We start from the raw sequence: 23,187 nt of genomic DNA, 5'->3' as shown, positions 1-23,187 counted from the left end.
AAAGTTCATTTTTTGAATATATCTGTAAAATCGTTATTCCAAAAAAATTAAATGCTAGCCTGAATTGTCGGGATGTAGGGGTTGTTCGCTGAGAGCAACACAATAATTTTGTGGCCTTCGGGGATTTAGCCACACGTTCTGTGCGTGTTATTTTGTTTATTTACGAACTCGGGGAGTAATTTTAGTTTTGGACTATTACGAATGCACTTGCGCATTTAGAAAATACTTTCTTCAGCGGGTCAACGCTCAATCTAGTTTGCTACTTCACCGTTGCTTACATCGTGTCGCATGATAGGCACTACAGTTTGACCTAGTGAATCAATTGAATTTCAATGTTATTACTTTACTCGCGTAATGGGTTTGCGTTTGAATTTGTACAAATTTACAATTCAAAATAATACTTGACTCTGATTTCTAAGACGAAATTATAAGTTTGCTTTTTTGTATCATGTCACCGTTAGTTTACTTACGAGGAACGTCCTTTTGATATCAAATAATGTTAATTTATTTTTTAATTTGGCGACATAAAATGTTATGGACAATTATTAAAAATGTGTGTTTTCAATTTTTAGCAGTCCTCGAAGTAAAAAATGAATACCTGAAAACAAATCCCACCAAAGTCCATAGAGGGTAATGTTGAGAAAACTAAAAAACAAAATGTGTTTCATACATGCTCGATATAGACAAATCCAACGAGTCAAATGATGGCCAGAATTTAGTCGGCCATGACTGGGTCCCCGGCGCACCAAACTGGTGTTATGCCTGTCCAATTGGGTGGATTCCTTTTTTGAGTGCGCTCCACTCCAAATTTCAATTGTTACAAGCATGATATTACATGAGGAAAAGATGTTACCTTCCGTTCCACTAATGTCATAAAGCATTTACGCTACTGAATATCTGAACAATTCGTTTTGATAATTTAATTTTCCTACTTTTCTAATGAATGTATAGCCACCATAAAAGATGCTTCATGAATAAACAATCTTTTTAAAATGTCTGTTGCCTTGAGCAAGATAAATTGCCTGTTTGATAGGGTCGTTATGTTTAACAATCAGAGTTTGTTCCAGTATAAATATAATCGATCAATTTGCGGGTTTTTTTTGGTATTTACAATTCTTTAATGCGCCTGCTAAGATCAGCTAAGATCGTTTTTTCTATCGATTTGATTAATGAAAATGTACGAGGTACTTGACATTTGAGGATAAGAGCACATAATAATGTTTAAAAAACGAAATCGTCCCCACAATACATTGAGACAGTATTACAATTATCATCAGCATTGTTATCATCATCATCATCATCATCATCAGCATCATCATCATCATCATCATCATCATCATCATAATCATCATCATCATCATCATCATCATCATCATCATCATCATCATCATCATCATCATCATCTGCAACAACAACAACAACAACGACATCATCATTTGTAATGAAGCATATGGATGGAATTGGTTATTTGTAATAGATGTAATTTTAGCTTGAAAATGGTTCCTTTTTCGCGTGCGTTCCACTCCCAATTTCAATTGTTACAAGCATGATATTACATGAGCAAAAGATGTTACCTTCGTTCCACTAATGTCATAAAACATTTACGCTACGTTTCGTTTTGATAATTTCATTTTCCTACTTGTTCTATGTATAGCCACCATAAAATATGCTTCATGAATAAACAATCTTTTTAAAATGTCTGTTGCCTTGAGCAAGATAAATTGCCTGTTTGATAGGGTTGTTATGGTTAACAACCAGAGTCTGTTCCATTTAAAATATAATCGATCAATTTGCGGATTTTTTTGTATTTACAATTCTTTAATGCGCCTGCTAAGATCAGCTAAGATTTGATTTAACTATGATGTACTTGACATTTGATAAAAGCGCATAATAATGTTCAAAAGACGAAATCATAACCACAATACATTGAGACATTATTACAATCATCATCGTCACCATCATCATCATCAACAACAACAACAACAACATCAATTGTAATGAAGCTTATGGATCAAATTGGTTATTTGTAACAGATTTATTGCGCCCATATAAAGCTTCCTAATACATATACCCGTCACTGTAGTTTACACAAACAGGCCGACACCTCAACCCCACATCCACAACAAACCCACATGCCCACTCCCACAGCAACCACATACACACACCCCTCGCCACAGTACTCGCCATACGCCAAGTGTTTCTAGAATGCTGCTAAAATAAGAAAATGTTTAATGCAAATTTATTAAACATTCTAGGGAAGCGTGGTTAGCTTTTTGAAATCGCCGAGTGGGAGGGTTTTCAATGAAATATTTTTTGTGTTAAAACTGAAGCATCCTATATATAAAAGAATATATTAATATTAACTGCACATCATATATAACGATTCGTGATACCCAATCGTGCTAAAATTTATGTGGTTTATGAGGCAGCGAATTTTATTTCAATTTTATATACGCCAAAATATTTTCTGAATTTAGTCAAAATTAACACTGAATTGATTAAAGATTACTGTTCCGTCTTTATGGGAATCTAATCTTTTAACATCTGAAAGAAACTTTGGGGACTTACCTGGACTTTTCCTATAAATTGGAACAATTCAGACTGTCTTAAAAGAAAAATGATAGACTGACTGGGCTTCATACCTCGCACGCAGAGCACGTGGCCGAAATCAAAATCGAAGTATGTATTGTGTATGTATCATAGGCCCATCGTAAAATCGTCTGTATGCGCTTGAGAATTCAGAATTCAACAATATTAATAATGGTAGCTCTATTATAATACACATTAATGTTTTTAAGCAGATAAAATTCCAAACTATGGTACGTTTTCTGTCTATGCTTGTCACGTGGTATGTTGAGGTAATGAAGTTGCGATTATGTTCAAATTTTCAAGATGACAACAAGAAGTCCGGTGGTCGAGCGGTAAAGGCGCTGGTAATATGTCGATACTGTATACATGATAGCGGCGCAGTGCAGCGTGGGTTCTAGCCCCACCTCTGCCGAACTATATTTCCTTTTTGTTTTAATTTTATATGATGTAGCTGGGAGAATTTATGTATGACGAAGAGTGGTGTGGTCGCAGTGTTAAATGCTTCTTCTGTTAAGGGATGTGTAATGAGCGAGTACCTGGTTTGGATTCCAGAGGGAGTGTGCATGTAACAGACACAGCCACCAGAAAAGGACCAGCTCAGATCGCGCGCCAAATAAGTTTGCAGTTCAGAAATTGCCCTTTTTTCTCAGCCTTGAAAAAAATAGGCAGAGCTGTGAACCGAACCCGGGAACTCCTTTTTATAAAACTCAGTACGTTACCACTAAGCCAACGGACTATTAGATGTGAGAAGTTTGATAGTAATCCTTGATATTGCTGAATAGAATAAATCAATACTGATAGTCCTATTTATCTAATGTACGAAGCTATTCAAAATTAATAGACGTTATATAGGGCCTATAAACTAGGAATATAATATCAATCGATCAATCAATCAAGTTGTCAAGTTAGTAACAATCAATAATAAACCGATGAATCATGGGATATTACTTATTACTTACTAATCTGCTATACTTACTAAAATAAATAGTGAGTAAATGAATAAGTAGGCATAGGCCTAAATAAATAAATAAATAAATAAATAAATAATGCATAATGCAGTTAGTATTTTAGTTAGAAAATTTCAAACATTCTATTATAATTTTCTGCTATGGACGCAAAGGACATGTGCTTTTCATACCCGCGCTTAATCAATAATGGGTCTTTCACCATGCTCACACTATGTTAAACTACTGACTGTATCCCTGTAGGAATATCTACTGACCAGGTGCTAAACAACTCAGTAAAGTGAATGCTTTTACAGTATCCAATCAAGTCTACATACCAAGGTCATATAATTAAAGACAGAGATGAAAATAATTTATCGCGTCTGACGTCATCTGTCAATCAAATTCTAGCACGGTTTGTTTACAAGTGTCGTGATGTTGACTTGCTGAACGCGGCGGTAAACCGGGCGCCTTATTGTTAATTTTGCACCATTAAACATGCAAACCATCTCAAAAGTTAGGTCATGATAGTAGAAAAACTTTCTTTGGCGAAGGCACCATGTCAACAATGCCTAGAAAAGCTGCTTTTTGCCTTGTAAAAGTACGTAATTTTTCGCCATTTGCTGCTATTCCTTTTCTCCGATCAGCACCAGATAGATCGGTCTTCCTTTACGCGCTATTAACCTGTGTAAACCAATCAAAGATCGTAATTGACAGTGACATCAGACGCGATAAATTATTTTTATCCTTGTCTTTAATTATAGCAGGGCATTAGTAAAAATGGTCAAAGATCAACCTTTCCAAAGAAGTATAGTATAGATGTTGACGCAAGCTTTCGTGCGAGAAACATAAAAACATACTCGCCAGTCGTGGCCTTCTTATGATATTTGATACGGCGCTGAAGTCAGTCTATAGCTGTTCCAAAATCAGTTCCAGACCCGGTTTCCAGACGCAAATTTGTATGTTGTTACAAGGAATTCAAAGTAATTTTATCATCAAGTGACCCACATAGAGGAATACGATATCTATCGTGAGCCAATCTGCATTCTGTTGCCTGCAAAAGCCGACGATCAGGTTAAAATTCTAAAAGCAGCGTGACTATATATTCGCGTTATTTTTATGATAAGCTTAAAACGCATTAAAAACGCAGTCACAAAATATATAATATTAGTAAATTACCAAAGCAAATGGTAACGTAGGTATGTGAAAAAGAACTGCAATAACAATAACTAACTATGTGCCCAAAGAGTTGTCTTTGGCATGTCGCTTTTTTGAAATATCACCAAAAATATCAAATTTTGGAAAAACTCCCCAAAATTTAAAACAAACACGAGCTTTCCAAAATAAATAGATATTCGCACTCGGCGGCCCAGTGACTACCTGTCGCTGTGATTTGGGGTAACTCGTTGCTTCCCCTCTCCAGATACCTGTACTTCAAGTTCGCCCATACCCTACGCCTTAAGACAAACCATACCATGATAGTTAATAGCATACATGTAAGTGTTTAGTGAGTGTTATATGATCCAGCCAGGATAGGATAATTCCAAAGGTACATTATATTGCAATTAAACTTGTTTTACTCAGTTGAAAATAAAACTTATGTGTAACATACTCAATTTAAGGTTAATAAACAGAGTGAAAACGGCGGTTGCGATAGATCCGATACAATAGAACATATTGAACAACGTTGACATGCCTGGGTGAGGGCTAGGCTTAGAGAACATCTGTCTGTTTTCACCAGTTTTTACTGTGTGATGCACATTGAAAAGTACATCATTCTTTTGATTGAAATGTGGTGATCATTCTGAGCTACAATATATGATATCATTTGGAGCTGTTCTTGGATGAGTTATGATTACAGAAATGTCAGATCTGAATATTATAGTATTCAACATTACTGATATTTACTGCAGTACAGGTTTTTACACTTGAATTGATTAAACTTCACTTGAACACCCATGGCTGGACTTGCTGTGTATGCCTTGTTTATAGCACCTTTACTTGGCATGACTGGGTCTATAATGGCCCCCATTACCTCTTATAGCTATACCCGTGAAGAGTTATTTGGATTCCAACCTGATAGAACCAGTGTTAATGGTCGTGTTTCCCATTCTACCTACAGAACAACTTGACATATGTTCTGATATCCCTACGAAGCGTGGGTGCAGAGGGGGTAAAACTAGCATATATACCCCTATATCAAGAATCATTGATAATACATCTGTACAGAATAAACTTAACCTCAGTGTGTGGAATGCACAATCTGTTTGTAATAAAACTGATAAGTTGTGTGACTATGTAACTGATCATGATATAGATGTCTTATGCCTAACTGAGACATGGCTTAGGCCAGATGATCCTGTGGTTATAGAAGAACTATCTCCCCCTGGCTACTCCTTCATAAATGTTCCCCGAAACTCTGAAGTAGACCATCATGGTGGTATAGGCATCTTGTTTAAGTCCCAGCTACATCTTGGACTCAGTGCAAATGTCCAACTACCCACATTTGAAACTTTTGAGTATACTGTGGTATCCAACACATCTAGAACATTTACCATCATTGTAGTATACCGACCACCACCCTCCAAGGTAAATAAACTCACGTTAGCCACCTATCTTGAAAACATTGATGAGTTTCTGAGTGGAGTAGACCTACTGCCTGGGAGAATCCTTCTTGTGGGTGATTTTAACATACATTACAATAAGCCAAGCAAGTCTGACGTCAGACAATTTTCTACCATCCTGGCTTCGGCAGGCCTAGTTCAACATATTGTCGGTCCTACCCACAGGTGTGGAAATACACTTGACTTAGTAATTACCAGGCAGGATGATCTCATAATGAAGAGATACATTATTGATAGACGTCATTTTCCCAAGGATCATTTCATGATCAATTGTGTCTTGGACCTTCCCAAACCATCGGCTGAAACAGTGACATACACTGTGCGTAATTATAAGCTTATTGATCATGATGATTTTTCTAATGATCTTAATACAAAGATGTGTCATATCGCTAATCAAGAATATGACAATGTTAATGCTTTGCTTGCTGATTACAACAAGGCATGTTCTGAAGTCCTTGACTGTCATGCCCCTCCCTCCACAAAATCAAGGAGGATTAGACATCGTCCTGCCTGGTATGATGAGTCTGTAGATAATGCCCGAAAACAGCGTCGTCGCAGCGAGAGAAAATGGCGAAAATCAAGATCTGATGCCAACCGCGAAGAATATCTTGTATCAAAACAGGTTGTTAACGATGCAATACGCGCAGCAAAAACTGTTCATTATTCAGACAAACTTAATAACTGTAGTGTCAAGGACATGTTTAAGACTGTAAATGAGCTTCTTAATAACACTAATAAAGCTCTCCCTGATACTGACTGTCCAGAAGATCTTGCTAATGAATTTGGCAAATATTTTGTTCAAAAGGTAACAAACATACGTAACGAGGTGGATGGATTGGTGTCCAACTGTAATACAAGCTGCAAGTCATGTATGAAGTCAGACCCAGTTACATGTTTGTTTCCTGAATTTAAGAGTGTTACTGATGAAGAGTTACTTAAAATCATTAAGAAGTGTCCAAATAAGTCCTGTGCACTTGACCCTATGCCTACCTGGTTGGTTCAGCAACACATAGATGTCTTGCTTCCTATTTTATGTAGAATTGTAAATGCATCTTTGCTCTCTGGTGTGTTCCCGGATAATCTCCATAAAGCCATTGTTACTCCTGTTCTAAAAAGGTCCATTCTCAATCGTAATGTGCTATCGCCCAGTGGCAAATTTACAATTTACTTCGAAGGTGTTGGAAACGTGTGCTTCCTCTCAATTAATTGAACACACCAATGCCCATAGTCTATCTGAGCCTCTGCAGTCAGCCTACAGGAGTCAGCATAGTACAGAATCTGCTTTAGCCTGCGTCCATAATGACTTCTTGCGCGCCCTTGATGACCAAAAAGCTGTTATGCTGCTGATGCTTGATCTATCAACAGCATTTGATACGGTTGACCATAGGATTATGCTGCAAAGGCTTCAAGATGATTTTGGTGTAACTGGTTCTGCCCATTGTTGGTATAGTTTTTATCTTGAAAGTAGATCATGTCAAGTTTTTGTTTCTGGTGCATATTCAGAAGACCTTTACATGGAATATGGCCTTCCACAAGGTTCAGTTACAGGACCTTTGGGTTTTGTTTACTATACCCATGTTGTTGGTAGGATATTACGGTATCATGATGTAAAATATCACATTTATGCTGATGATATTCAGATATATCTCACCCCTGATCCCAGCATTCCTGGTGATGTCCAATGTGCCCTTTTTAAACTTTCTAAGTGTGTTGCCGACATTCAGCATTGGATGATTGAGAACAAACTCAGGTTGAACCTAGACAAGACGGAGTTTTCATCGCTTCTTCTCTGCATCATCAGAAGAGATTGGAAAACATCACTCTTCTTCTGGATGGTGTTGAGATATTTCCGTCTATGTCTGTTCGGAACCTTGGGGTTGTTTTCGATCATCACATGTGTATGTCTGATCATGTAGCTCAATTATGTAAGTCTGTCAACTGGCTGATAAGAAACATATACAGAATTCGCCCATACATTGATTATGATACTTGCCATAATACTGTTAGAGCTGTCATTATATCACGTCTTGATTATTGTAATGTGTTACTTAATGGTATATCAAAGAAAGATCTAAATCGTTTGCAGAAGTTGCAAAATAAGTGTGCACGTTTAATATGTCTCAAACCAAAATTTGAGCATGTTACCCCTCTCTTGAACCAACTTCATTGGCTCCCCGTCAGTGAGAGGATTGCATACAAGACGCTGCTTTATGTGTTTAAATCTCTGAATGGACTCTCTCCCCAGTACTTAACTAACTGCCTCACTGTGAAAAGATCATCCCAGAGCGCAATGAAGACCCGCTCGGCAGATAGTATTTCCTTCCTTGTGCCTCGTTCTAAGAAGGGTGCTGGTGATAGAGCTTTTTCAGTGGCAGCTCCACGTTTGTGGAACACCTTACCGGTTCATATCAGAAATGCCGCTACTCTTGAATCATTCAAAACTATGCTCAAGACATATCTTTTTCAATAATGTTGTTTTCTGTATTTTGATCATGTTTGCTGTTCTTTTTAATATGCTTGTTGCGCTTTGTAGCCACAGGAAAAGGCGCATTATAAATTATGTTAGTTAAGTTTAAGTTAAGTTAAGTTAAGAATAGAGCACAACACATTGGGCTTCCTTGCCATTTGTTGCCATAAGTTACAACTGTTTACTAAAATATCGCATGCATAACGGATTATCAGAATTAGACATCTGATATGAGTTATTTTTTGCTTTGCTAGAGTTGTATTACTTATAACAACTTGCTAGAGTTGTATTACTTATAATTATATTGTATAATTGCTAGGAATTTAATATTCGTGTGTAGCAACACTGTCGCTTGCAATTATGAGGTAATGCGAAACAAAAATTGATTTAACCTGTTTATAATGACGTGATTGCAAAAGTGTATTAAGCCGCAAGCCGCCCATTAAACTACATTCCTCAAAAGAATTAAAGGATCAGTTGAATATAATCAGCATTTGTAAAAACATTGGGTATGATAATAATATTATTGATAATTGTGCTTGATTGTTCATTGCATAACTTGTTTCCTGAGTTGTAAACAAAATTCACGCATTACAAATATCCGCTATCACCCACATCTTGAGGGGAGGGGGAAAATGGAGGCTAAAATTTCGATTTTGAAGTCATTTTTCAAACGTCACCACGGTCAAGGTCAAGTCACAAATTGAGATGGGTTTGTGTATTTGATGTGTGTTTGGCTCTACACGTCACACTAGTGGGTATAAGATGCCCTCAATGTATCCCCGGGGGTGGGGAAAGTCATTGATGTAACTGCACAAAAGATGATCTCCCGGCCCTCACCTCTCCTCTTAATAGTGTAAAGTAATGCATAAATGAATACTCTATATGTTCTGTCGTTCTGTACCATTGAATGATCACGATTAGGACCCCTGCCCTCAGAGAAACGAGGAGGGGGCCGGGTGGTCATCCTTTGTACGGTTACATTAATGACTTTCCCCACCCCGGGGATACATTGAGGGCTTCTTATACCCACTAATGTGATGTATAGACCCACACACACTTCATATACACAAACCCACCCCAATATGTGACTTGACCTTGACCGTGGTGACGTTTGAAAAAATGGCTTCAAAATCAAAATCTTGGCCTCCATTTTACTCCCTTCCCTCACGATGTGGGTGAGGGCGGATATTTGTAATCAGTGAATTTTGTCTGCAGCTTAGGGAACAAGTGATGTAATGAAAGATCAAGCACAATTATCAATAATATTATCACCATATCCAGTGTTTTAAAATATGCTGATTATATTCAACTGATCCTTTAATTCTTTTGAGTATATTATATATTATAACTTGTATGTTAAATCGCTAATATTGGGCAATTCATGTGGGAGTGTTTGTCATTAAAACACACGAGAGGTAAATGATTGAATAATTATTTCCGATTTATGCAATCAGTTCTTACCTAATCTGTTGCCATTACAAGGAAGCTAGATGCTCAAAATTTAGTAAATATAATAATTACGTCCATTTTCAGCATTTGTCTCGACAGTGAGTATACAGAAACGCACGCGGAAGCGAATTCTTCCAAGCAATTTTGAAACATATTGTTGTGAATATTTATTATGTTTGTTACTCATCCAAGTATGTTTACTCTTTCTGTGAACTATATTCCGTAGATCCTTATTTAACATTACACACTGTCAGAGACACACATTCTGTACACCAGCTCACATGAGAAACACATCCTGTACACCAGTTCATACCTTATAAATGTTAAATTTACTGTAATTAGAGCACTTCAGGCTTAGTCTTTCACAGGGCAAGTTTATATACACCAATGGCTTTACAATGGTGCAGAAATTTGGAGAAAAAAATTGAAGGCATTGCTGTGGGGCAAATCACACATTATAGTTTAAAGCTTAAATTGAGCTTAGTAGCAAGGAAGACAATAAGCTCAATGAAAACAACTAAGTCCACTAGTTAACACATTTGTTTAGTTCTTTCTTTATTTTATATTTACTTATTCCTTTATTAACGTACTGTATGATTTGTATACATCCAATTATGTTCACTACTACTAATACTTGGAATTGGCAATACATGTGTCTGTATCGTGCAACCAAGTTTGAAGCTAGCAGGCATGGGCTGATTATGTAGATGTACCACCCGGTAACAGTTTCATCCTATTCTCCTTACAGCTAGCAATCAAAATACGACGTAAAAATTCTGTTTACAGATAGATCTCCGCGTCTTTTTCCTTACGGCAAAGGCAATTAAGGACCTTGTCATTTATTATACTGCTTTAATTTGATAAAAGAAACCTTTTAAGCGTCGACGATAACTATATCTTGGGTAATACAACGCACTTTACCCTTTTTGAAAATTACGTGGAAAATTACTCAGGGTATCTTTTACTGAGTTGAACTTTTTCATATTGATTATATGAATGTTCTAGAACAACGTGTCATTGCTGTTTGGTTGCGACATTATTTAGTGTGAAAGTAAAAACAAATTTCGTCTTTGTTATGTATAATACATTATAATCATTTTACCTGACATTTTGTGTATTTATAATGCTGAACAGCGGCGACGCTTGGATTCTATATAATTAAATGATTCTGTTTAGCTTGGTTGTCTTGTTTTGTTTGTGTATTTTCAGTGTTGTTTTTCTCCTTTCGATTTTAGATTTCCAGTTGCTGCATTGTAATACATAAAAACTTTTACACCGTATATATGAATATTTTGGTCCTTTAGAACCGAGTCGGTCATTCTCCTTTGCACAGTGTTTATTGTGGACCTGAAAGCACATTAGACACAACAAATTGAATTCTGAATACGAGGAATGTCTTACTGATATCAAATACTTTTGATATTTTATAACTCGCGCTATAATACATAAATGCAAATGTCGCTATCAGAGCCCTTAACGATTTACGTTAGCTGTCAGTCGCGTACTCTAGAGCAATAATAGGCCCTATATGTTTGATTGTGAAGGTGATAAGTGATGGCCTCTGTATATTTTGTGATAAGAGTAGATGGTCAAGATGGTACTTCTATTTTTGCCAAATTGTCACTTAAAAGTGTGACGAATATCCGATGACGTATTTCATGACGGAGCGAACAACCTGTTGTATTCATATGATGTTATGTCCAATTTATATCATTTGTCTAAATAGCTTTTTAAGGGAAGGGGTATGAACGTTTGGACAGTATTTATTGTGGGACATTAGAGCACAACAGACATATCGAATTGCATTCTGAATACGAAGAATGTCCTTCTGATATCAAATAATTTTGATTTTTGAAATTCGCAATGTAATACACATTTTATGGCAAATCATTAAAATTGATATTTTGATATTTAACAGTACTTGAAGTAAACTTTATAAATCTGATGATTTATGCTTAAAGTGTATGTAGGTGGGATGAAAAGCCGACGATCAATTGAAAATGTTGACCTTTCGTATTGAAGATATGGATTTTTTTCCCAAAACACCAAAAAAATAGGTCTTCTATATAAAAGGTCAAAATTTTCAATTGATCGTCGGCTTTTCCTCCCAGCTACATACACTTTATGAATATATCATTAGATTTATAAAATTTATTTCGAGGACTGTTAGATATCAAAAATTTGAAAAATATCAAGTTTTAATAATTTGTCATAAAATTAATTGTAAAAATTATTTGATATCAGAAATAAATGCTTCGTATTCAGAATGAAATTCGATACGTCTGAGATGCTCTCATGTCCCACAAAAAATACTGTCGAAACGCCATAAACGCTCATTCTAGATCCCTTAATGTAATTTGAAAAATTACTTTGTAAATAAATAAAATATGGTGTGCATTGTGTCAAAATATGTAAAGGTGTATTAGTCCCGGGAGATGATGAAATAACTCCTCATCAATATTCTTGGACGAAAGAAGGTCCATCAAATCACGCTGTACTCACATTTGATTGACATCCCTATCCGGTAACACGGAATAATTTATAGCAAGAGTTGGCACTTACCCAGACTACCTTGGGAATACTTACCAACACTAACTTGCAACACATTTGCACCGGGTTCATTGACTGTTGTCTTTATAAACGATCTACAAATCTCCCTGCGTATTTAGCACTTGGCTGACTCATGCGTTTTAGTTTCACTATGAGAGATGAGTACTCTAAAATTTGACTTGTTGGCAAAGACCCTTTACCATTGTGTCAGATGAGCAGGATCCAGGGTCAACAAAATCTCCCCCCCCTCAAAAAAAAAAGAAAATAGAAGAGTTCCTTTTTTGTAATATCGGCACACTCCCACAACCCCAATGACATCCCTTCAAAAAAACTTCACTGACCATGCACACCCCTTATCAGCTTCATTCGACTATATTTATAGATACGTATTAATAAATACGCACGTGACCCATGGGCACGACATACCAAGACCAGCAAGCGTGACCAAATCCTTATGCCATTAAAAAGGATAGGAACTCTTTAGATAAATATCATCAAATGTAAGCAACATTATTACACATTATTATGATTCCGAATTTGTAAATGTTATTAAAAACAACATTCTGAAAGTATTTGCCGACGAAAATAATATCAATCGACGGAGACGTTTACAATATATCACAAAGTTGAACGAAATTGACAATTTTGCTGCACAGTAGTCTCGTGTTGTTTACCGCCTTTGCATTCAAATATACAGGAAAGCTCAGGAAGACCTCCTGTTATGTATAAGGCCACTTTGACACTTACTGTTATGGTTGCCAGGAGGTTGTCATGTATGTATTTATAAATATACATTTAAAAATATAATCGAAGCATACTGCTTATACTCACTTTTTTATTTGCTATTTGAGTTATTGAAATTTACGATAGCGCAAGTATATTGGCTTCCGTTATTATTTGTTTCAGAAACAGTGACTCCTGTAGTGTCCAGATTAGGAAAAAATACATGACAATGAATTTAGCACAAACTTGTTTTGCTCAGTATGAAATAAAACATATGGACATAATACAATAGAGGTGAACGCACAGAAAAAGTAGTCCATCGCTAATGTAGGCGTATGTAATATATAGATCCTATACAATAGAAAAAGTTAAATAACAGCGACAGCCCTGGGCAAGGACTATAGACACAAAGAATAGAGCACAACACATCAAACCAGACATGGTGCTTGAGGTGCTTTGTCATACTTTTTCACAGTAAAGTAAGTTAAAACTGTCTAATGCATAACGGATTATCAGAATTAGAACGCTGATATAGGCCATACCATACTTGGCACACAATGTTGCCTGTGTTAATATATAGGATAAAAAAAGCCCAAGGACCACCTCGATATAAAATGACACGTTTTGACATCATTATGTGAATCAAATGACATTATTTCACCTAAAATGTATCAAAATATAAGCAAAATATGCAAACTGATTAATTTCAGTCAATGTCTCATCACTTGACCATGATAGTTTCCAAATGGCTGATATTTTCAATGTACATGTTAAAAATCATCATTGAAAATACATTGCTTTGACATCTAGATTTGAAGTAGGCTAAATGCAACCATAATTGTCATTTTTACTAATTTGTCATACAATCATGTGTATTATATCGAGAATTTCAAAAAGAAAAAAAAAATTGATGTTAGAAGGATATTCCTCGTATTCATAATGCAATTTGGTGTGTGTGATGAGCTTTCGGGTCCCACAAAAAATACCGAGTCTTTAATGAAAAGCTGAAACTCAATTTACTAAAAGAGGTTCAAAGACGGTGCCTTCAGTATAAGTAAATGTGTAATTCTAGAAGAGTGCGTAGCATGAGCAATGTAGTGGCTCATTTGCTGTGCGCTTCATGGTCTAAAGGTGAACATGTGCTACATGTATAAATGATCGTAGTTCAACCAATTGTCCAAGTAGTTCAGAAGATCAGAATTAGAATATACGTAGTTTTTAAGCACTATTAAACAAATACAAACAAGGCACTATAGTGAATCTATAGACACTATTGACAGGTCTCTAATTTGATTGCAATTGATGGAATTCATGATTTTAATAATAATAATAATAATATAAAAAAAACAGTGATTTATAGTGCGCTATGCGCAGGCACAACGCCTAGACGTTGATCCACAAGCCTCAGCACACTTTACAGACTATGATCTGCGAAGAGGAATATGTTCATGAGGATAGGTGCTGAGAAGTAGAACATTACGTAACAGAACTGCCTTAAACCAGAGACAAACTATCGTTGGTTCATTTATACATCAATACATCGATGTTGATAATTATCTATTCCTGCTCCAGTGACACCTTTTTAATTTCTCTGAACCTTTGAATGTTTAATAGGTGTTAGCATAATTATTACTTTGAACAATCAATATGTGGGCTTCATTTATTGCCAGTTTTCATGCCCCTCCAGTGAACATATACCTAATTCTACCCAATAAAATATGCATGGATTTGGAATGAATAATAGCTTGCATTAAACAGAATAGCCGATTAACTGGTAAAGTGTGCATTGTAGAGATCTGCATGTATCGTAATCGATACTAAATGTGGCTGAACATAAGTTACAATTTTTCCGCAATGCATTCCAGGAATATAAACTGGGCTCAAAAAGAAACTTGCAATTTTTCACAAGGTCATATCTTAAAATCCTGTATATCAAAATGAACCAAAATCACACACAGGATTACTTCAATACTCTACTCTAAACACATGTCATAAACCAAGCAGCTGTCCAACTGACACAACAGCAAATACACTGGCATGGAACAGCTAAACCACGTGTCATAGCCAATGACAATGAACCATTACGTATTTTGAACGGGACGTAAAGGCCATTGCGCGCGATGCGTTTTCTGTTGTCCGCTGTGATTGTCTTATTCTACTATAATAACAGCTCGTTTTAACTATCTTGAACAAAGATATAGATCGCAGTAAATAATAAGATAAAAAGGTGAACTTATGCTGAACTGTTACAAAGTACAGTTCGTCATCTCTTATTGTTATCATACAAGAAACCAAAGATGCATAACGTGAAGTGTACCCGAGCTTCATAAACATGAGAACTCTGCGTATGTATTACACAGATCGATGCAAATCCGCGAACGTTTATCTTTACGTTCTTAGTTATCTATGTGATAAGCTTACTGCCGGTTGACATTTTAATAATAATTATGTTTACTAAATTAGACAAAATGTCGAATTGAGCTTTTTGATATTATGTTACATAGTTAATGTTGAAGTGACATATAATAACATTAAATATAAAACGCAATGTACAAGATAGTACACATGACAGTTAGCTGAGATTTTGAAATAAATACGAAAATCTGTTTATTCCCAAGGTATAGGAGAAAATTGACGAAATGAAAAAACATTGCCCCAATCGAGTTGTGATTTTATTATAAGATAATCAGAATCCGTAAGAATCATTCAATATCACCTGCTTGATAAGAATATTATATTAGGCAGACGCGTTAAACGATCGAGGATTTAATGCTTTCATACTCTATGGGAATAAAGTAGTTAACATGAGGCCAGCCTTAAAATTGAAAACTGTTAAAAACAGTGTTTATTGTATCTAAAATGTATCAACACGATATAAAATGATACTCTTTTAAATTAAATGTTGAACCCGAAGGGTAAAATGCCGGTTTATTCAAGTGTACCTCTCAGAACTAACATCAATATAGTTTACTTCGAGCCCCGCAAGATATGAATTTTCAGATTAGTTTTTGTGCTAAAAGCATTTTGCTGAGACGTCTGTCATATCAAGCTATGGGATTTTGAATATTATTATTGAATTCAGTTTATAGAATACATCTACATGTATTATTTTAGTACTGGGTAAAACGAAAACACTAATATAGTCGCAACTGGAGATGCCACACAGAGTTACGTCCAATGAAAGCGATTGTTTTCTTTTTATCATGAGAAACAATCCAATTGATTGGTTGAATATTAATCGTTGCTCGCACTCCCCGTCGCACTCATCCCTAGCGATAAGATAATTTACTTTTACACCCACATGCAGATCTGGTGAAAACAATCTATCAAATCAAATATTGTTAACCTGACGCCGATTGGTACATTGCCAGACACCTGTTATATGGAAACCTGCATGAGAACATCGGGTTTTTTGGGGTTTTTTTACATCCCTCCAAATCTACCCTTACACGATCAGATAAGTCCATTCAAAGATATCTGTAAATGTGCTGTGGCTACTAGGGTTTAGATGTTGCACAAAGAAGAACATATCATTGTTGTATACAATTGCAAATTAAAAAAATTGTAATGATTTATTTATAAGATATGGCAATTGAAATATAGATACAGGTTACAGAAATTTCCAAAATATCAAAATTGCAAATAGTATCGTATAAGTACGTAATATTTCCGTCCTTTCAACTTGCAAATGATATCCAAAACATAACATAATTAACGAATGAAAGGGTTACCTTTTCTCTTGTAAACTATTGTTACTTTTTCCTTTTTACAAACTAGATTGTAGTCCGTATCCATTATACATAACACGTTACAGAGACAAGTGGGTCACATTTAAATCATTTTTGGCCAGGTGGAGTAATTGTCAAATAACCCTAAGACAGTTCCGAAGAGGATGACGCTTTGCCGCTGGAACACTTAAAATAGTTTGTTTTTAATTGATTGATAAGCCTTTTTGTGTACTTTTAGTAGAATACACTATGCTCTATAAAGGGGGAGCTTTTGGACGTGATCGTCATCGGGATCATGATACGGTCAACGGTAGCTTTGAACGTGTTGTCTATTTTATTGATATCCTCAAGACAACGTGCTTTGAACTGAAGTGCAAAATGAGAAGGATATCTGCGACAAACAAATCGTTCAGTTTATCGAGTCACATATTCAAATTTTTACTTTTCCTTTCAGATAAATTAAGCTCAAGTAGAATAATGTTTTATATTTTAGAACGTTATTCGCACGTGTAAAACTTTGAATTGTTCGATTATTTTACACATAAAATTATTTGACAGTAGCGATTTGACAAAAGTATTTGCATCCATTTCAAGAATATAAGAGTACGTGTTTGTTATTTCATCACCCTTGGTTTTTATTCATTCAAATTTATAATGAAATCAAAGAGGCGTGCGTAATTTTTCCAAATGAATATTAAAGGATATTTTTTTCTCATAATTTGCACACCTTTATTGTTATCATTCACGCCATTCATAAGGTAAATGCCTTGCGTTGTGGACGAAGATTTTAATTCAAACAACACAAAATATAACAATAGACGTTGAATAAAATATATAGCAGTTAGATTTTACTCGAAATGTTAAAATAATAAGGAGCGGCCGCACTCATTGTATTACCGCTGTGGTTTGATAAATGCTCATTTGAAATTAATAAAAAATATTGCTACTCTATTGTAATTTTGAAAACAAAGCCGGTAGGGGGAGCACTTGCATTATATATCTCTCAATAGACATCGTTTATTTCTGCAAATATGCCAACCAATAACCCCCCCTCTTTTTTTCAAACGCTTACACCAATCCATTAAACATAAAACGTTTTACAGAAAATGTTTCAATATCCTGTTATATTATGGGTATAAGACATTTTAATAACATTCATAATTTTTTTTGGGAATTTTACTACAAAACTTTAAATTATGAAAAATGTTTGCAGAAATATTTTACAATTACATTTTGAAAACATCTTTAAAATGTTGTTGTAGTGTTGTTCATATAAAAAGTTTCAAACCGTATTCATGACCTTCATATATATTATTAAAGCATTTTGACCGAAACCACGCATTTAAAACATGGTTATAGCGTTATAAAACAATTTTGTTATTGCTGGGCAATGCCATTATAATATATGTCCCCGTTTTATATCTCAATATGACTCGAAACCTATTACTAGTACTTCGGCACTGCATCAACCGTTTTAAAGGAATTTTTAATCATGCACCAAACAATGAATGAATTAATAAAAGATTCATTCCTTTTTTTAAATAAACATTAGAATTCGCTTTAGAAGTGACGTAATACCATAGCATAGCAATAGATGAATACATTATTTTTGACTATATCGCCCTGCACTACAATGTCAACTTATGCATTGAACCATATCGTCACATCATGCTGATTAACTTGCACCTGTAAGATTAGTATATTTGAAAAGAGCGGTATATATTATATTGCAAACATACACAGGTGATGTATGCAACCTGCTTGTAGTGCAGGGCGATATAGTCAAAAATTGTATTCATCTATTGCTAGTTAATCCGATTATGACGTCACTTCTACGTCGAATAGACGGATTGAATTTTAGATGATTATCCATTCATTTGCCAGTTGTTATGGTATTCATATATCATCTGGCTATTAAAACGACAATAACATAGTCACCAGTATACCCGCCGTCAATATTTTATGATGTTTAAATGCAGCCACACGGGAGCTTACATTAAGAGTAGACAACTTATTTTATATTAAACAGGGTTAATACAGCAGTGGCTGAGGGAAATTCAGGGTAAACATAATACAAAATTAATCAATCAAATGGAATAAGCTCACGATCCTGAGGGGTACACAGAACATTTCTACCCATAAGAAATGTGTACCCCAGAATGTATTACCCACGAGGATGTAATGTTTAAGATATTTTTAAATACACATACGCTCAGAAACATTGAGACGCTAGCCTCCATCCAATTATTTGGCAATTGTGAGTCGTAAATGAACGTGGACCATGTCCCTGTAAAATGACTATACTGTTAAAGGAATCCATTGGCAAGTGAATTGATTAAAATTATAGCATGAATAAATGCTTGGCAAACATATACTTTTGATTACAAATTTTGAAAGATATTTTCTCAAAGAACTGTTATATATAAGTAAACACAAACCAAACAAACAAACGAAAATAAGGTATTCAAGTCGAAACAGGCGAGCAAACAATTTGTCTGCTGTATATAACAGACCAAATATCACACGCCAGGTGACTAAGCATATAGAAAAAAATACATTGTGGATGTGTTGACGATTGTGATAGATCTTAATACGATAGAAATATTGAATATCAGTGACATGAAATAGAACACGGCACATAATCCCAGTCAGACATACTGTTTTCTTTTTGTTTTCATACTTTTTACACGAAGTTAAAACTGCTTACTAAAATTTCGACTGCATAACATATTTTTAGAAAAATCTAATATTAGACAAAAAACAATACCTGGTATTAGACGGCTAACAAAAGAGTTCTAAACCCTTTGAAAATTGAATTTTTTAATTTTTTATAAGACTAATATCATAAAAAAGTAGACATTCTGTATTTTTTCCCAGTTTTATGATTTTCTATTGAAAAAAGGTAGCAGAAAGTGGAACATTTGTGGATTTTGAGAGGGGATGCGGCAAAACTCCAGCAGCATCGACCTACCCACACACACCTTTGTAAACACCTACCACCCCTCACCCAATAAAAGTCCCAGGGAGGTCACTCCCATTGTGGCCCGTACACCATCCGCGATAATAAAAACGCGTAAAAAGGGTAGTTTTTCGTGGGAAGGCACTATATGCCCGCGTATCATATTTAGGGTGACGAAACATGAAAAAATGGAAAAAAGGGTAGCAAAAATTGCAATTGCTAACACGCGGAAATTAAATTTAGGGTATTAAATTTGATGCAAGGAATAAAATCTCTGTTTAGAGTGTGAAACAGGCACGTGTTACCTGTTTAGGGTATCCTTTTAGCCAAGGGTTAAATCCTTGTTTAGGGTGCTTTTCAAAAGTTGATTATCGCGGATGGTGTACAGGTCACAATGGGAGTGACACCCCCCGATAAAAGTGTACATCAAAAAGAAAATGAATTATATCAATGTTTATTACAAGGCATCCAATTACGATAAACTACCTTCTTTAATGCCAGTTTGCTCAATTCGATGTATAAGAGATGGGCACATTTCAGTCAATATTCAATCGTCTGACAGGACGACTATCTCATAAAAATCATCTCAGACGTAGTAAACACAAGCAAGATATATCACGCTATCCACGTACGCCGGAAACACATTTATTATTTCAAACTATACTTCCATTTAATATGCTAGAAACCAAAACATGTTCAGGTAACAAGTATGAAAACATAACATACACATTTCCTACCACTAAACCAATACTAGACATTATTATGTGTACAAATTTTTCATGACGATTTCAAATTGAAAAAAAGATGATGCAAATCATGAGATTAAAATTATTTCCATTAATTTTGGCTCTGATAGATTGGTTGTATTGAGTCCCGTTTGCACGGAAACTGCTTTTCATAAGAGTTTTTGTTAACCAGGTGAATTTGAATAATTCTTTCAAATTCAGATTGTCTTAAAATATGTACTGACAACTCTCTCGTATACTACTTTCAACTTGGGAGTATACTGTTATACGTGTATATTTCATATCCCAGTCGACTATCGAGTGTACTATATCAATGATGCAATGTAAATTGCATTTTATGTTTGTTATACTCAACTGCTTCTGGGAGAAAGTGTAACGTACAGGGTGTCATATAAAATGCTGGCTCCAACGAATGTGGTGATATTTTTAAATGTGCTTCCAACCATCATTGAGTGTTTACATAATGTGGAAGCTCCATCCCGCCATCAATTATTGGAAGCAAGAGTTCATTAGATAGAACAGGTTTCAAGATATTTGACCTCGAATGTAACAATATTTGCAGGGCCAATTTTTGCTATCTATGGATACATTTTCTTTTTTATCACACATCAGAACATTTTTGTAAACAGTCATAAATAAATGTTTTGAGAATTTCAAAAATAACAATCAAATTTTGATTATGTTTGTTAGTTCGTAAGTTATTGGCCAAAATGAAAACAACTTGCAAAATTTTACCTAGGTATACATGTATGACTCAAAACCGTAGAAGCAACAAATTTTTTTAAATTTTTTGGCAGTCTCAGACAATTTGATTTCATTTGAGAAAACTGAGACATATTGAGCCACAAACGGACAAACAGTAAATTCTCAGAAAACTCTACATTTAGTGGGAATTGTGCGTGTTCAATCAACCAGTGCGGTGCAACTAGAAGTCAACAGAAAATTGCAAAATTAATTCCGCAACCATAATCCGAGATCATATCTACAAAACAGTTTATGGAATGAGTTTTGGTTTCCCGCAAATTATACCTATAACCGATGTAGCGTTTATATAAACATCTACCAAAAAGTAATTACCCCTTAAATAATGACCATTATTCCTAAACGGTTGATAGTATATGCCAAGTTTGGAATATGCAGTCGAAGCAGTATTTATTTCTGCGCATTATGACACCACAATTGTTGCAATAGTTCAAATATTAAAGTCGAAGCGTACGTTGAACTCAAGTAGCTCAAGATCTGAAAAATGCAGCAATGTCCTATTGCCGTGTATTCAGTGTCCTTTGAAGAAAATAGTTTCTGTGCTCATTGTATTAATCTTCTTGTTTCATGAATTTTGAGGGTGCTATAATGCGCAGAAATAAATTCTGCTTCGACTGTATATTCCAAATTTGGCATACTATAATAATATTATTAAACAGACACTTTATATAGCGCATTATTACAAAGTGCCTCAATGCACTTTACGTCGTACAACAAATTATGCGCTTTACAAGCAAAAACATTAAAAGAACCAACACACTTAAGAATACAGTCAGAAGGAGAGCAAAACAAGGCGAAAAAAGACTGAAACTCAAACGTGATGATTTTACAAAGCAGGCAAGCAATAAATAGTAAATTACAGTTACAAAATAAAATATAGGCAAGCAATATAGCATGATATAGGAAAGATAAATATATCAAAGCAAAAATATTCGATAAAAACAATTCATTAATATGCGACAGGAAATAAAAAGAGAGTATGGATGACCGGCAACATATTTTACATATTATATAAGCGAACAAAATATACGAACCACTTATGACCAATCTGGAAGGTCGTAATTATGAAAACAAAAGCAAATATCGAGATCAAACAAATCAAACATAAATACAATATATATGTGAAATATAATGTTAAATGGATCAAAATGACACCAGTGTGGGTAACACGCAAATGCTTGATTAAAGCAGAGGTCACCATTACATATGAGCAACATTTTGATAAAAACAAAAGTATATGATGAACAATTTAATCTTAAATACAACAATTATGATAAAGCAAAAATAAACCGGTTATAAGGAACATACAAAGGCAAAATATTATTTGGAACCCTGGAAGGTCACCAGTACATGCATCCTCAGCCTAGATCCTCAGCATTTGGCTCTTGAAACAAGCAGGGAACATGATCACAATAATAAATCAAAACACACGACGGAAAAACAAAATAAAACAACCCTGGTGGAGCAGAGGTTGCTAGCACATGCATCCACAACCAAGATCATCAGCATCTGGTTCTTTATGAAAACAAGCAGGGTATTACAAACTTTGAAACATGTGTGTCTTGATCAATATTTTGACACTAGCAGCCGACGGAGCGGTGCGGATGTTTTCTGGTAAGGTGTTCCACAGTGAGGGTGCAGCT

At 35.2% G+C, this 23,187-nt stretch overlaps 1 protein-coding gene across 1 annotated transcript; it reads left to right on the top strand.

Moving 5' to 3' along the window:
* The first annotated feature begins 5,627 nt into the window (after positions 1-5,627).
* Positions 5,628-7,367, top strand: LOC140143374 (uncharacterized). Its single transcript, XM_072165233.1, has one exon. The coding sequence runs from the start codon at positions 5,628-5,630 to the stop codon at positions 7,365-7,367; it is 1,740 nt and encodes a 579-aa protein (XP_072021334.1).
* Positions 7,368-23,187: the final 15,820 nt, after the last annotated feature.

The sequence above is a fragment of the Amphiura filiformis genome, chromosome 2 (assembly GCF_039555335.1).
Source record: "Amphiura filiformis chromosome 2, Afil_fr2py, whole genome shotgun sequence".
Classification (NCBI taxonomy): Eukaryota; Metazoa; Echinodermata; class Ophiuroidea; order Amphilepidida; family Amphiuridae; genus Amphiura; species Amphiura filiformis.
Note: the sequence above shows the minus strand (reverse complement) of the source record. Positions and strands in the feature narration are given on the sequence as shown.